Source organism: Thalassophryne amazonica, chromosome 18 (assembly GCF_902500255.1).
Source record: "Thalassophryne amazonica chromosome 18, fThaAma1.1, whole genome shotgun sequence".
Lineage (NCBI taxonomy): Eukaryota > Metazoa > Chordata > Actinopteri > Batrachoidiformes > Batrachoididae > Thalassophryne > Thalassophryne amazonica.
In genome coordinates, this window is record NC_047120.1 from 53,334,752 (window position 1) to 53,352,755 (window position 18,004).

Below are 18,004 nucleotides of genomic sequence, written 5' to 3' on the forward strand. Positions count from 1 at the left end.
TGAGTAGACCTTAAAAAAAGCTCATAGTTGTGATCAGATGTTTACAGACACTTATTATGGACATGAGTACCACAGCAGTATTTGGCTTTTTACTTTCCAGATGCACTGTATTTTTGTTTTCTGAAATAAATAAATAAATACAATTGATATTTGGTTGAGTTTGGCTGGTTAACAAGTTTCACTTTAACCAGTAATGACTAAAAATCCTAAATTGCCATGGCATTCAGACCCATGATGACAATCTGTAAACTTATGATCATAACTGTATGTACATGAAAGAAGCAGTAATGCAACATGTTCTGAATTAAGTCCATAAAAATGTGACATTTATAGAAGCCCATTAAATATTGCCACAATAAGTTTGGTGCAGTGGTGGGCACAGCTAACCGAAAAGTTAGCTTTGATAGCCATTAAGTAGCTAACTGAAAAGTTCACTTTTATAATGCTAAACTGCTAAAAAAAAATTAGCGGACATTACTGCTAACCGCTAACTTTTTGACTCGGTACACTGTCAGCTACTGATAAGTTAGTTTTCAGTTTAAGTGCGGCAGGGGCTGCTGGGTAAATTCAAAGGTGATCACAAACATAAAACGAACACACGAAAAATAAATAAATAAATAGATAAATAAAACCTCAAACACTATCGTCATCTTTATCAAAAACAGTAAATTGCAACATTAGAAGTCACAGTTTATCTCTACATTATATATTTATAAACTATTAACGGAGCTACGGCTCACCTGTACTGTGTTCACAAATACAAAACAAATGGAGGAAAGATAAATAAATAAAAATACTGACTTTTGAGCTGCTTACATACTGTTTTTGTTCGTCTTGTTTTTGTTTGTTTTGACCTGTGAACCGGAAGTGTTAGCTAGCTCTCTGCCTTCATAAAAAAGAACTAACATGTATGATTTTAGGGTTTACAAATGTTTTTTATCAGCAAAATAAATATTAGCTGACTAAAAGTTAGCGGAACAAAATTTAGCGGAAGCTAGTTGGTCTGCTGATGGTTTTCAAAGTTAGCTGAAAATTCACTAATGAAAATGTTAGCTTCGCTAATCACCGATTAGTGGATTAGAGGAAGTGTGCCCACCACTGGTTTGGCGCTATACAAAAATACAACACAGATTTAATATACAACTGTTTTCTTTAGTATAAATATGAGCCCTTTAAATGGATGGTAAATGGACTGCATTTATATAGCGCTTTTCCATCTGCATCTAACAATTACTAACTAACAATTACTTTTATTTTCCAGTTACCAAGTGAGCTTATATATAAGTGTGAAGCAGACTCTATTATAAAACACTGCAGTTTTTTTTTTTTTTATCATGGTCATAATTTAGTTTTGATTTTGATTTCTATATTTCATTATTTTCTTTTTGGATTAAATGTGAGGTAAAACAGCAATAAAAGTCCAAAAAAAAAAAAAAAAAAAAAAAAAAAAAAGCAATCTGTTGTTACAGCTTTTAAATACAGTCTTCCACATTGTGCTCCCTCACATGAAAAAAAAGATGTTATAGCAATTAAATGACGTAAATATGCAATTAACATGCATTGTTGATTTAATGCTGGGAAACATGCTGTGCACATACATATGTAAATATACAGATTTATTTTTATTGTTGAAAATGCACAGACCTGTTGTATTAGCTCTTTCTGATCTATGTGCATCATCAGAACTGCGTCCATATGAGCCATTTGTCTTGTCTTAATTCAGGTCAGTGTGGCCTTATTGGTCCTTTAGACTGTTTGATGTTGTAGCATTTTTTACTTTCAGTATTTAATTGATGTTTTCCCATTTCATCTATCTTGTACTTGTATTGATGTGTATTGTATTTTATGGAATTAATTTTAATCTGCCAGTGTGTGTTAAAATGTTATAATAAAAACTCCTATTTCAATGTAATTACTTTTTAACAAACAGAAATGTGGTATGAATGAAATAATGGAGATAAACTGTAAATGCTTTGTAACTAACAGCGATTCCATGTTTTATTGTCATTTTTACCATTATTAATCTTCCATTTTAAGCATTTTATGAGAAATGTGGGAAAAATCGACATGCTTCCAGACCCGTAAACATTCAGAATTTAAGTATCTAGTATCATGGTTGACGATGAAAGCCATGATATCAGTTGAATGCTTAAATCAATTGGTGACTACACTAGTGAGTTTTGTAAAAGTTCACACTGTAGACTCATTTAATGTAATCAAGAAGTAATTGATTTATTTAGATGTTTATCACACTTTTGGGTTTTTTTTTTGGATAAGTTGAGGCTGTGAATATTTTGCACATGTGCCTAATGCTGTCAATTCATAGCTGAATCATTTTACAAAAGTTTCAAAAATTTATTGAATTTTTTTGTGCTCAAGTAAGAAAAAATATAGGGAATCGATGACCAACTGCTGGCTCTCCATTGGAATCAGTTTTTTTTTTAATAATCATGATTTAATTGTGTTGCTGAATTAATTTCTTTTCCAATAAACACTTTTGCTAATATAAAAAAGTTTAATCGGTTGTGGCCTACAACAGTGATTGGCCTGTTGGATAATGAAAGCTGTTGGCTGAAGAGATCAGCAGACCCAGACTCTATATTGTCTCATCCCATCGTTCTTGTAAACCTCATACTTTTGAAATGTGCATTCTGTGAAATATCAAAATGACTTATGGTGTGGATTTTACAATGTGTGGATCCTCTTATTGCGGTTTGTTTTATTGGTAAGCCACTTTATTGGAATATTATTTATTTATTTTGGTTATTTGCCCATGAATTTGCGATGTTTATATATAGTAGAAAAATTTCCCCTTTTAATAACAGAATTCAGGGTTTTTCAACCATTTTGACAATACGTTTGTTGCCTTGTCCACCACCACCTTGAGTTCTGGATGAGATAGATAGATTAATAAAGTTTAAAACATCTGTAATGGACTGGTACGTATTACCCCAGAATCACGGTTGGTCACGTGACTTAAAAAATAACAAAACAAACAAAAATCAATATATTGATTGGTATTTTTAGTCCTCAACAGCCCATTCACACTATGACATGAAGTGGCTGGCGTAGCAGATTCACAAAAATCTCCTGTGAATCATCAGTGAAGGTATGCTCCAGGGGTACAAATTTCCTGTCTTTGACACAAGTCAATATAGCCCAGCAGAGGGTGCCGTTTTAGTGGCAGAACTCAATGCTTGCCAATGGTCCACTGATTCACACAGGATGTAGTAGTCTAGGACCTAGCTGAGAGATTGATGCACATCATTTAGGAGACAATAATGCAACTGTTCTAGACTAATATGACCCCATTGAACAGCTTGGGATATGTGTCAAAATCTCTGTCCGGGACGAACAGCCCGAAAATGACCACGCCCTTTTTTGTCCCAAGTGTTACTTCGAATACAGCTGTATTTTCTAAACTGCAGCAGCTACAGATTTTTCAAGGTATTCAAAATGTTCAGAAAGACAAATGCATGTTTAGAAGGGCCATAGAAGAGTGTAAAATGTCTAATTTTGATATTTTAAAAGAAAATGGCTCAAATAAGTGGGTCAACTTTTTACCATGAGTCAATAACTTTTTCATTGCTATCAACTTACGTATACTGGACTTTTGAAATGTATCTAAATTTACAGAAAAAATAAAATAAAATCAGGAAGGAGTGGTGGTGGTGGGGGCATACATTTCCCATCTTCCTTTTTGGTATTAACCAAATGACCCAATCTTCAGTACTCGTCTGTGGTCTAGGGTTTGAGAACCTCTGCTGTAATTGACCACTGTGAGGACTACAGTGCCTTGCAAAAGTATTCACCCCCTTGAGTTTTTATGCATTTTAATTTGTTTATGCCATTTCCAACACAAAATGTAATTCAGGCTTCTCTACATTAACATTTTTAAAATTCTCCCCCTTAAACTCAAACTGACAGCAAATCTCTACAGCTTCATATAAATTCAATTCAATTCAATTTTCAATTTATTTTCATTTATATAGCACCAAATCACAAAAGAGTTGCCTCAAGGTGCTTCACACAAGTAAGGTCTAACCTTACTAACCCCCAGAGCAACAGTGGTAAGGAAAAACTCCCTCTCTGGAAGAAACCTCCAGCAGGCCAGACTCAAAGGGGTGACCCTCTGCTTGGGCCATGCTACAGACATAAATTACAGAACAATTCACAAAACGAACATACACAAAATTAAATAAAAACATCAAACCAAGATGATGGGTTGCACAAGTAATGGCAGCGTTTGGTATAATAAATGTAAATCATCAGTTTTATTGCCAGTTTTCATCAGACAAGTCAGGGGATGGATACATAAACATTTCCAAGCCACTGAAAATGTCACATACTTCATTGACATCAGTCATCACAAAATGCACATAGTATGGTACTGTATGGTAAATTTGTGTGGAGTGGACAGTTCTCAAAAACTGAGTGACTTTTCAGAAAGGAGACTACTCAGGAAAGCTCCCAAGACACCCATGACACCCCTGAAAGTATTCCATTCTTCGTCAAAATGTCATAAATCAAAATGTGTAAAAGCCCAAGAGAGTGAAAACTTGTGCAAGACACTGTAAATATCACTGGGGCAGTGTATTTGTTTATGTCTGTAACTTCATTTGTAAAAAGTCAAAAATTCTGTTGATATTAAAGTCATGTGGCACAATTGTGACTAACACAGATCACTAATGGGCAGATGTTTTCAGTACCACTATTACATGATAGCTAGATTTTACTAGCTGTAGCCTTAAAGCAATGTTTAAGGTAATAGTTATTACTAAGTATGTAAAGAAAGTGAAATCATGAAAATAATGCATAAAAATGAAGATTTGTTCCTATAATTTGTGTGTGGAGCAAGATGATTCACAGTCAAATGGTTTATTTTGTATGCTATTGGACATCTGTCTTTGTTTTCACCGGTTCAGTGAAGTGCCAAATTAACCAAACCTCTACACACTTCTACAAACTGTGACACACATTTTACTTTTTAAAATTTGAATGTATCAGATCTATATTACAAAGTATATGAAACATTATTTCATTATTAAAGCATTGTTTCTTCTGTAATGACAGCTTGAAGGAATAAAAGATATTCTGAATTATTACTGTTTGTGTCGTTAGCATCAATAGGAAATGGTACACATTTCTTGGCTCTTGAATACATGATCAATGTAAGTATTAAAATAGATATGCTGATATACCCAGTAGGTAAAACATATTGTACAGTCAGACCCTTAAGTAATTGGACAGTGACACAATTTTTGTAAATGTGCCCCAAGGTGTGCTTGTAGTAGAGATTTTTCAGCTTTAATTAGGGGGGTTTCATGAAAAATATCCCAATAATCACTTAAGAATAACAGCCATTTTTATACACAGTCCTTTCATTTTCAGGGGCAACATGTAATTGAACAAACTAAATATATCTCTTATTGTTAATACAGGTAAGGTGCCCCTAACGGCAAGGGACACACCTGTAAGTTGATATATTGATTGTTAGCCCATAACCCATACTAAAACACAACTGTAGGAAATACAATTTTTTTTTTAAGAATAAGCAGTCAGTTTTATGATGAAAACAGTGACAGTCAATTCTATAGAGCTATGTAGCAATTCTGTATAATATAAACACCAAAAAACATTATTGAAAATAATCAGAAATCAATTAAAAATTAGCTCACGGGTCTTTAGGTGTACAATATTCCTCATGCAAAAATTTCAGTTTCTTGAGTTTTATGATGCGGAATGTTTTGCCGTACGGAAGGAATAGATGGAAGGACAGCAGTTTCTGTTGATAAGCACAACTGACAGTTGTGAACATCAGTTTTACAGTTTTCTTTAGACAGGTCAGGGGATGGATACATGTACATCTTCAAGTCAGTATGTCTTGGACTTCATTTAAAACAGTTATTAAATAATACAAACAGTATTGTATATACTAGTCAGTAAGCAGTATATCTGATTTTGAGCACAGAACTATGTTATAACTTGTTTTGATAGCTATTCCTCCTATTTCTCACATGCAGAACTATTTTCAGTGGAATCAGCTCTTATTTTTCTTGTGACTGTTTAGTTATTTTATAATTTATTTATTTATTTGGGCTCCACCTGTGGATGGGGCAGCACAGAACATGTTCCAAATTAAAATCACAGCAGTTGAGCACACACATATCTGTCTAGTTATCAAATGTCTTGTGTGTACTGTATACAAATCTTTTGTTGTGTGTGTCTTTGTCTTTGAGAAAATGCACATAGTGGGATTACATTTATGGACAGTTTTTACTAATAATGTCTTGAGTTTGGTCAAATATTGGCAGCAAATACAAATACAAATACAAAATGTGCTGCAGCTGTGCAGTCTGTTTTTCTCTATCTATCTATCTATCTATCTATCTATCTATCTATCTATCTATCTATCTATCTATCTATCTATCTATCTATCTATCTATCTATCTATCTATCTATCTATCTATCTATCTATCTATCTATCTATCTATCTATCTATCTATCTATCTATCTATCTATCTATCTATCTATCTATATAAACACACACGGAACAAAAAAGGTGTGGGATATCAGGATGCTGATTAGACAGCATGATTATTGCACAGGTGTGCCTTAGGCTGGCCACAATAAAAGGTCACATAGAACATACATACATATGTACATCAAAAATGTTTTAGATCTTTGAGTTTAGCTCATGAAAATTGGGAGCAAAAACAAAAGTGTTGCATTTATATTTTTGCTCATTGTACACACACACACATATACAACCCCTGGCAAAAATTATGGAATCACCGGCCTCGGAGGATGTTCATTCAGTTGTTTAATTTTGTAGAAAAAAAGCAGATCACACACATGACACAAAACTAAAGTCATTTCAAATGGCAACTTTCTGGCTTTAAGAAACACTATAAGAAATCAAGAAAAAAAAGATTGTGGCAGTCAGTAACGGTTACTTTTTTAGACCAAGCATATTCCCAAAACTAACACCTGCATCATATCAGATCTGCTCATTAGTCTGCATCTAAAAAGGAGTGATCACACCTTGGAGAGCTGTTGCACCAAGTGGACTGACATGAATCATGGCTCCAACATGAGAGATGTCAGTTGAAACAAAGGAGAGGATTATCAAACTCTTAAAAGAGAGTAAATCATCATGCAATGTTGCAAAAGATGTTGGTTGTTCACAGTCAGCTGTGTCTAAACTCAGGACCAAATACAAAAAACATGGGAAGGTTGTTAGAGGCAAACATACTGGTAGACCAAGGAAGACATCAAAGCATCAAGACAGAAAACTTAAAGCAATATGTCTCAAAAATCCAAAAATGCACAACAAAACAAATGAGGAACGAATGGGAGGAAACTGGAGTCAACGTCTATGACTGAACTGTAAGAAACCACCTAAAGGAAATGGGATTTACATACAGAAAAGCTAAACGAAAGCCATCATTAACACCTAAACAGAATAAACAAGGTTACAATGGGCTAAGGAAAAGCAATCGTGGACTGTGGATGACTGGATGAAAGTGATATTCAGTGATGAATCTCAAATCTGCATTGGGCAAGGTGATGATGCTGGAACTTTTGTTTGGTGCCGTTCCAATGAGATTTATAAAGATGACTGCCTGAAGAGAACATGTAAATTTCCACAGTCATTGATGATATGGGGCTGCATGTCAGGTAAAGGCACTGGGGAGATGGCTGTCATTACATCATCAATAAATGCACAAGTTTACGTTGATATTTTGGACAATTGAAAGGATGTTTGGGGATGATGAAATCATTTTTCAAGATGATAATGCATCTTGCCATAGAGCAAAAACTGTGAAAACATTCCTTGCAAAAAGACACATAGGGTCAATGTCAATGAGCAGATCTGATTTGATGCAGGTTTTAGTTTGGGGGATGGAAATTTACAGGGTGATTCCATAATTTATTCCTCAGAATTGAGTGATTCCATATTTTTTTCCTCTGCTTGGTCTAAAAAAGTAATCGTTACTGACTGTCACAATCTTTTTTTCTTGATTTCTTATAGAGTTTCTTAAAGCCAGAAAGTTGCCATTTGAAATGACTTTAGTTTTGTGTCATGTCTGTGATCTGCTTTTTTTTCCACAAAATTAAACAACTGAATGAACATCCTCCGAGGCCGGTGATTCCATAATTTTTGCCAGGGGTTGTATATGTGCAAAGTTCCATAAAGTTCCATGTGTGTCCAACTGTGAAATTATACTCACATTATGTTAAATGAAATTCTACATTCATATTTAATCATGCTCACTTTTTTGTCCATAACCCATTTGTGTAAATACAGTTGTTGTGTTTTTCATTGTTATTACAGAGCAGAGTGACTATTTGAATGTCTAATACTGATTCCTCATGTTTTACTGTCTTATTTTGTTATTGATAATAATGTGTGTGGTTTGTGTGCTGTAGTAGTCTAACTAGAATTTGTCATTGCAGTTTAATTTTTAATTTTTTTGCACTTCATTCTGGCATGCACAGTTAACCAGACGTTTACAGGTAACAATAATCCCTGATTATTCCCATTTTTTGTGCACAATGTTAATAATTTAAAATGTTAATGTTGATTGCAGTTTGCAAAGCCCAAATCTGAAAAAAAAAACAAAATCTTTTTGCACAAATGCTAAAAGTTTGCAAACATTTTGAGTCACGTTTCTGCAACATGAGAAACGTATTCATTATGTTGCGAAAAGTAACGTGTTTTTCTCTTCTTTGTCTTTGCAGTGTTAAGTTTCTAGCATTCGCCTTCTCTCTAACAAGGAGTCAGAAACCACTACTCACAAATTTGCGGCGGGAGCCACATAAGAGAGAGAGAGATGTGACACGGATGGATGGTTAAAGGAGATCTTTGGGGTGACAAGAGAGAGAGACCAGAGATTAATCATAAAATTGAAAAAAAAAAATAAAGAAAAAATTTGAATGGTCTGCTCGTCATATTGTTACCAAAGCAGCCTCTCGGAACTCCAACCACAGTTCTGACAACTGTCTGACTGACCTTATTTTGTTTTGTTAGTTTTTTTTGGCATCTGACTGAACATTGCACTGACACTCTGGGAGAAAAAAATGGGACTCCTGAGTACACATTCCAGATGAAGTCACTTTGACAGCATTATATTTGCCATCTTGTGCGATGATCGACACCCTCAACAGTGCTGAACCAGGGGCACCGAGTGAACCATGTAGCATCTCTGCTAACACATTGTAGCATTTGTTGGCTGGAAACGAACTTGACTCAGCTGCATCAGTGATTGGACGACAGAGGAATTTTATGCATTCAAGAATACTTTCAGATGTCATTTTCCTCTTTAGTACATTTCTAGTGAGTGAGCGAGAGAGAAATACAGCAACAAATACAGCAGACGTGATGGACAAATGATCAGTTAGCCGACGTTCTTCCTCCCAACAAATAGATAGAAGGCACTGCATCCAAAGAGTGCACGCTAAACCAATCAGTAGATCAGTCACCTTTTCCACCAAAGCTGTCTTCCATTTCCATTAACCAGACTGTAAAACACTGCCCTTCCCGGAAATACTGCGAAAGCAGAGATAATTGTGAAGCTGAGCAGACAAAGCACATGTAGCATCAGCGCTAACAGATTGTCCTAGGCGTTTGTAGATCATGCTAATAGAACTATGTTATCTTTAGCTCAGATGGGCTTATCTTAAAATCCACTCGGATACCAAAGGTACTGTGGCATGCACTTCTTAATGTGTTGTAGATTAGGACCAATATTGCATTTAGAGTGAGGTAATACCGTACAGTCATTCCGTTATAAGAGAAATACTTAGTATTTTAACTGCCACTGACGTTATGCATATTTCCACAGTACCCCCCCGTAAGATACCACCACCACCAAAAACTGATCGGGTCGATCCTTTGAGAGGCTCATGATCCTCAATGTCAACGCAAAGTCAACAATATGCTTTTTAATCACATATTTAGCTGGATTTCCTGTTGTGATTTTTTTTTTTAAATGGGACCAATCAGATCAATGCTCCCGCTCAACGTGAACGGCGACACTGCCAGTTTAGGCACAAGTATCCCCCATCTCTCTCTTGTCCCTCTTGCTGCCAATGACTTGCTTCTAAGGCAAAAGCCAATGTGGAAAGGAAGACGGAACCCTTCGGCACAGAAATGGACCAAGAGTAGAGAAAGCGTGGAAGTGTACAAAGAGATCAAATCTATATTTTGATAAACACAAATATTTGTGGCATTAGATGTGAAGAAAAGATGTAGATTGGGGGGGAGGTGGGAATAATCAGTGTGGGAAACTGGGAGTGGGTATGGATCAGTTGCCTTCTCCACAAAGCAACAGAGTTATTCTGTTTTTTCTTTGAGAAAGACGTTAAGCAATGAAAGACTCTTTCCTAGAAAGAAAATCACAGGGGATAACAGAAGGATGGATGCTGAGATGAAGAAATGGGGGGGAAAAAAGAGATAATGCATTTTTGTAACTTTGTTTACCAGCATGACTACTTTGCATGACTGTCTTTTCTGCAAGCCCTTAGTTTGAACACAAGGGTGCTAGAGATACAAAAAAAAGTATATATAAAATGAATTTAAAAAAATGTTATATGCAATTTAATGTTTAAAAAAGATTATAATGAAAGAGAAGAGCTATATTTTGTTTTGAAAAGTAACAAAATGTGAATATTGAAATATGTATGTTTGAAAAGTACACCCTGAAGTACGTTTTCTTTGATGAAATCTCTCTGCAGCTACTGCCCTACGTTACTCATCCTAGCGTTTGCTGCCATAAGTTTCATTTTGTTAAATCAGAACCCCCTTCCAGCCCCCCCACCCTCCAGCCGAATTATAGCATTTGTACAAAGGGGATTCTTCCCACTTCTGGTCATTTGCACAACTACCGTAGCAGCAACAGCAGCTTTCTGTACCGCAACTTTTGGCTCATAGTTTGCTTTTTTCTTTTGGCAATAATGTACAAGAGTTGTAACGTGGCAATAGCAGGGTACAGCTTAGAGTTAGAGATTTCCAATGGTCTTGAACATCTCGAATGTTCCTAAAGGTGACAACAAGAGTTTTAAAAAAATGCAGCCGATTCATTAAATTAGAGATTTTGACAGTCATGAGAGATTTCACGTTTGCATGGAACAAACTGCCATTTGGTTTCAAGGACTCAGGTGTGTTGCTGGTCTGTGTGGATGTAGGTGTTTTGCTATTTCTTTTCTAACATAATGAATTCTAGTATACAGAAAATGATAATGTGAACACCTCACAGTGAAGTGTACAGAAAAAAATACGCATGCGCTATGACTTGATAATCTCTCAAAGGAGCAAACGAGTCTTGACGTATCCCCTCAACCCCTTCTCACGTTTCGTCGCAAATCCCGCCCCCGATAACTACGAACACTGTGCCGTGTCGCAGAGCAGCAAAATCTTCCTCAGAGAGGCAACTGAAATCTACTCTCATTCGCAGCGTCGGAATGCGTGTGTAGAAGTAGCTTCATGTTGAGGTTGGTCAGGTCTCGCATCTGTCGTACCCCCCCCGTGAGCGTTGTCCCTGTTATCCAGCTGGCTACAATCTGCGTGAGCACCAATGAGACCCAGAGCTTCCAAAAATGATGTCAGTAAAGTGCTGCAAGAATGAGACAATTAAGAGATACCAGTGTCCACCCAGGGGAGGATGGTGTACAAATGTGTTGCTTAGAAAACACCTCATTGTCTGCGAGTACCCTGTCCTTGGTTTGGTATTCCAGTTGAGTTTCAGGCCCTGCTGGTCCAGGGCTCAGCTCAGGCAGCTGAATGGTCCTCTGTCCATTCCCCGTCCATTGCAGTTGGAGGCTCGTCCGCACACGAGACTCAAGGGCGTGATGTAGACTACAGAGGCTGTTCAAACATTCTGTTGAGTCTACACAGGTTTTACAGGGTCTAGAACTTATGTCCATTTGCAAAAATGGTTTTAGTCCCTTCTCTTTTTAAAACTCTGATTTCAGTTCCTATTTTGGAAAACATTAACCAACTGCGGCTTATGGAAATCAAAATAAGTTTAAAAAGCCAATGTATGAATATTCCATAGCGATACAAGCAAAGTGCACAGTTTTACAGAGGAGTTTGTACTTCTTGGTTACTGCACCTTAAGTTTCTTCATTTTTCGTCATTGTGGCTGTTTTGATTCCCCCAAGCCAGGCTGGAAAAAGATGTCTTTCCTTTTCTATCGCGTAATACTGCCATCTGATTTAGTCATGTGGAAGGGAGTGAACTACAATGGCGTGAGTGCTCAGTCTGTTTTATTTTCACACATTGTCGGATAACTTACGCACAATCAAAATGGTTCAAAGACTAAGTAGGTGGTGCAGATATGTGGACGGTGGATGTCACATGTTCCATTGTACCATCCTCCTTTTCTTTATGTGCCTCTTTGTTGGTTTTGGTTTTTATTTGAGACACAGTATGCAATCTGCACCACAAATGCCACTGATGCTGCACATTGTATGCTCACTGAGATGCAAATGTTCTGTCATCAGTTCCGACGATTGCAACCACACGTGGTGGCTTCTGCGTAGAGTGATTTATTTACCATGCTGATTATATTTATAATATATTTATTATCTTCCTTTAATTTGGAATTTCAAATGTCATACATTTAATATTATGTAATGCTATTACACACTACCGTGCATTGAGGTAAGCAGACTTGGGTACTAGTCCATTGTACTGTGGTCGTAGTAGGAGTGTGAATGGGGAGGTGAGGTGGTCACTGGAGTATCTGGTTGTGGCTTATGCCGGATTTTATTTTTTGAAATGTTGGAACACAAAGAACAACTCATGAAGAACTGTATAAAGTATATTTCAATGGAATGTTCATGATCTATCTTTTTATATTTTGAAGAAAAAATAGAAACATATCAATAAAGTGTCATAACTGAACATATTTCTACTATTGAGACTTAAAATGTATGAATGTCAATGCGATCTAATGTGAACCAACCTCCATATCAGCTTGAATGAATCACTGATTAGGAATCATGAGATGCTTTTTCAGAGACATTAAAATTGCTTAAAATCATTGAAATGATGTTAAAATAAATGAAAAAGTGACATCAGTGTTGTGGCAGTTTGAGATTTGTATCTGATGGAATGTTTCCTACACTGCGACTGCACGATTCTTTTACTGATGGTCACTGTTACCACATGTTTAAAAACTTTGAATATTTCTCAGATCTTTTAAAAAATATAACACAAGAATCCTTTAAAGGAAATTAAATGCATCACATTATATATAATACAACTTTATTCATAGTTAATTAATTTTTTTTTAGTTTTTTGTTTGTTTTTTGCAAAAAAAAAAAAAAAAAAAAACATCCCATGGGGTAATTTATGCTGAATAAAAGAAAAAAAAAAAATCCAAGTACCTGCCACTTTAAATGGAAGGAAACAGCTTTGTTTCATGATCCCTTTCTGATACTGACTGTATGGGAGTGTCACACAATGTACAGAGCAAGCAGGGGTCCATAATAGTATTTTTGTTACAAATATATATTGTAAAATGACCCATTTCAGCCCAAAATGTACAACCCCTGGCAAAAATTATGGAATCACCGGCCTCAGAGGATGTTCATTCAGTTGTTTAATTTTGTAGAAAAAAAGCAGATCACAGAAACACAAAACTAAAGTCATTTCAAATGGCAACTTTCTGGCTTTAAGAAACACTATAAGAAATCAGGAAAAATAATTGTGGCAGTCAGTAACGGTTACGTTTTTAGACCAAGCAGAGGCAAAAAAATATGGAATCACTCAATTCTGAGGAAAAAATTATGGAATCATGAAAAACAAAAGAACGCTCCAACACATCACTAGTATTTTGTTGCACCACCTCTGGCTTTTATAACAGCTTGCAGTCTCTGAGGCATGGACTTAATGAGTGACAAACAGTACTCTTCATCAATCTGGCTCCAACTTTCTCTGATTGCTGTTGCCAGATCAGCTTTGCAGGTTGGAGCCTTGTCATGGACCATTTTCTTCAACTTCCACCAAAGATTTTCAATTTGATTAAGATCCAGACTATTTGCAGGCCATGACATTGACCCTATGTGTCTTTTTGCAAGGAATGTTTTCACAGTTTTTTCTCTATGGCAAGATGCATTATCATCTTGAAAAATGATTTCATCATCCCCAAACATCCTTTCAATTGATGGGATAAGAAAAGTATCCAAAATATCAATGTAAATTTGTGTATTTATTGATGATGTAATGACAGCCATCTCCCCAGTGCCTTTACCTGACATGCAGCCCCATATCATCAATGACTGTGGAAATTTACATGTTCTCTTCAGGCAGTCATCTTTATAAATCTCATTGGAACGGCACCAAACAAAAGTTCCAGCATCATCACCTTGCCCAATGCAGATTCGAGATTCATCACTGAATATGACTTTCATCCAGTCATTCACAGTCCACGATTGCTTTTCCTTAGCCCATTGTAACTTTGTTTTTTTCTGTTTAGATGTTAATGATGGCTTTCGTTTAGCTTTTCTGTATGTAAATCCCATTTCCTTTAGGCGGTTTCTTACAGTTCGGTCACAGACGTTGACTCCAGTCTCCTCCCATTCGTTCCTCATTTGTTTTGGATTTTTGAGACATATTGCTTTAAGTTTTCTGTCTTGACGCTTTGATGTCTTCCTTGGTCTACCAGTATGTTTGCCTTTAACAACCTTCTCATGTTGTTTGTATTTGGTCCAGAGTTTAGACACAGCTGACTGTGAACAACCAACATCTTTTGCAACATTGCGTGATGATTTACCCTCTTTTAAGAGTTTGATAATCCTCTCCTTTGTTTCAATTGACATCTCTCGTGTTGGAGCCATGATTCATGTCAGTCCACTTGGTGCAACAGCTCTCCAAGGTGTGATCACTCCTTTTTAGATGCAGACTAACGAGCAGATCTGATTTGATGCAGGTGTTAGTTTTGGGGATGAAAATTTACAGGGTGATTCCATAATTTATTCCTCAGAATTGAGTGAGTCCATATTTTTTTCTCCTCTGCTTGGTCTAAAAAAGTAACCGTTACTGACTGCCACAATTTTTTTTCCTGATTTCTTATAGTGTTTCTTAAAGCCAGAAAGTTGCCATTTGAAATGACTTTAGTTTTGTGTCATGTCTGTGATCTGCTTTTTTTCTACAAAATTAAACAACTGAATGAGCATTCTCTGAGGCCGGTGATTCCATAATTATTGCCAGGGGTTGGATATTATAGCAGTGACGTTTCTCAAGAGAGAAAGAATTTTAACACTTTTAGGATGTTTAACATGAAAACCCAACCATATTTAAATGTATCCCAAGTAACATTTTACATTTTAATAAAACAGTCAAAAACTATGTTCTATATAAATATTTAGTAGCATAATGGCATCCTCTGCAGAAGCAACACTCCCTCTGTGCTCTGAGCTTTTCTGCCCCCTGTTTATATTCTTTATCTGGCTAAGTGTGTACATTTAGCACATGTAAGTCCTGCCCTGTGAAGCTTTTGCTCCTCTACCAGTTTTTAAAGATACAGCAGTCATCAGCTCACCATATAGCCTTCGTCCCCCACAACCGCAAGCTGGCGGAGGCCAGCAACATTGCAGAAATAAGTCAAAAAATAACATTTAAAGGTAAAAAAAAATGTTGAAGAGCAAGAGCACAGTCAGACTAGAATCCATATATGTCAAAAGTCTAACCGTATTTCTTTGTGCTCAAGGCGGGGTGGGCGGGGTTTGAGGAGGAGTGGCCGAGAATGGGAACTTTGTTTTGATTCTGAGAACAGAGCTAGTAAAAAGTTGATTTAAGATAAAAGTTGACCTGTGGCCTGCCATCTGTGATTATACTTTTGAGGTCACAACCCAAGACCAAAAGGTAAGTTGTGTCTGCACTGTGCCTCAATAGTGAAGAAAGGTCGGGCCAAACATTGCACCTGGTTTTCCCTCACGCCTGTCACTTACAGTGCCCTTCCACAGAAAATAATGATGGCCTCCATCATCCATAAATGGAAGAGGTTCGGATCCAACAGGACTCTTTCTAGAGCTGGCCCCCACATCTAAACTTAGTGATTAGGGGAGAAGGGCCTTAGGCAGAGAGGTGACCAAGAACCTAATAGTCACTCTATCATTCCTCTGTGGAGAGAGGAGAACCTTCCAGAAGGACAACCATCTCTGCAACAATCCACCAATCAGGCCTGTATGGAAGAGTGGCCAGATGGAAGTCATTCCTTAGTAAAAGGCACATGGCAGCCCACCTGGTGTTTGTCAAAAAGCACCTGAAGGACTCTCAGACTATGAGAAACAAAATTATCAAAGATTCAACTCTTTGGTGTGAATGCCAGGTGTCATGTTTGGAGGAAACCAGGCACCATCCCTACAGTGAAGCATGGTGGTGGCAGCATCATGCTGTGGGGATGTTTTTCAGCGGCAGGAACTGGGAGACTAGTCAGGATTGAGGGAAGATGAATGCAGCAATGTACAGAGACATCCTGGATCAAATCAATCAATCAATTTTTTTTTATATAGCGCCAAATCACAACAAACAGTTGCCCCAAGGCGCTTTATATTGTAAGGCAAGGCCATACAATAATTATGTAAAACCCCAACAGTCAAAACGACCCCCTGTGAGCAAGCACTTGGCTACAGTGGGAAGGAAAAACTCCCTTTTAACAGGAAGAAACCTCCAGCAGAACCAGGCTCAGGGAGGGGCAGTCCTCTACTGGGACTGGTTGGGGCTGAGGGAGAGAACCAAGAAAAAGACATGCTGTGGAGGGGAGCAGAGATCGATCACTAATGATTAAATGCAGAGTGGTGCATACAGAGCAAAAGAGAAAGAAACAGTGCATCATGGGAACCCCCCAGCAGTCTACGTCTATAGCAGCATAACTAAGGGATGGTTCAGGGTCACCTGATCCAGCCCTAACTATAAGCTTTAGCAAAAAGGAAAGTTTTAAGCCTAATCTTAAAAGTAGAGAGGGTGTCTGTCTCCCTGATCTGAATTGGGAGCTGGTTCCACAGGAGAGGAGCCTGAAAGCTGAAGGCTGTGCTTCCCATTCTACTCTTACAAACCCTAGGAACTACAAGTAAGCCTGCAGTCTGAGAGCGAAGCGCTCTATTGGGGTGATATGGTACTACGAGGTCCCTAAGATAAGATGGGACCTGATTATTCAAAACCTTATAAGTAAGAAGAAGAATTTTAAATTCTATTCTAGAATTAACAGGAAGCCAATGAAGAGAGGCCAATATGGGTGAGATATGCTCTCTCCTTCTAGTCCCCGTTAGTACTCTAGCTGCAGCATTTTGAATTAACTGAAGGCTTTTTAGGGAACTTTTAGGACAACCTGATAATAATGAATTACAATAGTCCAGCCTAGAGGAAATAAATGCATGAATTAGTTTTTCAGCATCACTCTGAGACAAGACCTTTCTAATTTTAGAGATATTGCGTAAATGCAAAAAAGCAGTCCTACATATTTGTTTAATATGCGCTTTGAATGACATATCCTGACTCCAAGATTTCTCACAGTATTACTAGAGGTCAGGGTAATGCCATCCAGAGTAAGGATCTGGTTAGACACCATATTTCTAAGATTTGTGGGGCCAAGTACAATAACTTCAGTTTTATCTGAGTTTAAAAGCAGGAAATTAGAGGTCATCCATGTCTTTATGTCTGTAAGACAATCCTGCAGTTTAGCTAATTGGTGTGTGTCCTCTGGCTTCATGGATAGATAAAGCTGGGTATCATCTGCGTAACAATGAAAATTTAAGCAATGTCGTCTAATAATACTGCCTAAGGGAAACATGTATAAAGTGAATAAAATTGGTCCTAGCACAGAACCTTGTGGAACTCCATAATTAACTTTAGTCTGTGAAGAAGATTCCACTGTCCGAGGCCATAAGAAGATCATTTGTAACCTTCACTAATGCTGTTTCTGTACTATGATGAATTCTAAAACCTGACTGAAACTCTTCAAATAGACCATTCCTCTGCAGATGATCAGTTAGC

General features: G+C 37.1%; 1 protein-coding gene across 7 annotated transcripts in view; it reads left to right on the forward strand.

Annotated features, from left to right (window-relative positions):
• The window catches only part of LOC117530735 (potassium voltage-gated channel subfamily C member 1-like), a 121,389-nt gene extending 110,942 nt beyond the window's left edge, over nucleotides 1-10,447 (forward strand). For all 7 annotated transcript variants that reach the window (XR_004566439.1, XM_034193637.1, XM_034193639.1 and 4 more), the window contains one exon: nucleotides 8,746-10,447. Coding sequence is in view for 1 of the 7 variants with exons in the window: in XM_034193643.1 (XP_034049534.1) it covers nucleotides 8,746-8,759 (14 nt within the window). In the remaining 6 variants the exon portion in view is untranslated. The remainder of the gene's footprint in view (nucleotides 1-8,745) is intronic.
• Nucleotides 10,448-18,004: the final 7,557 nt, after the last annotated feature.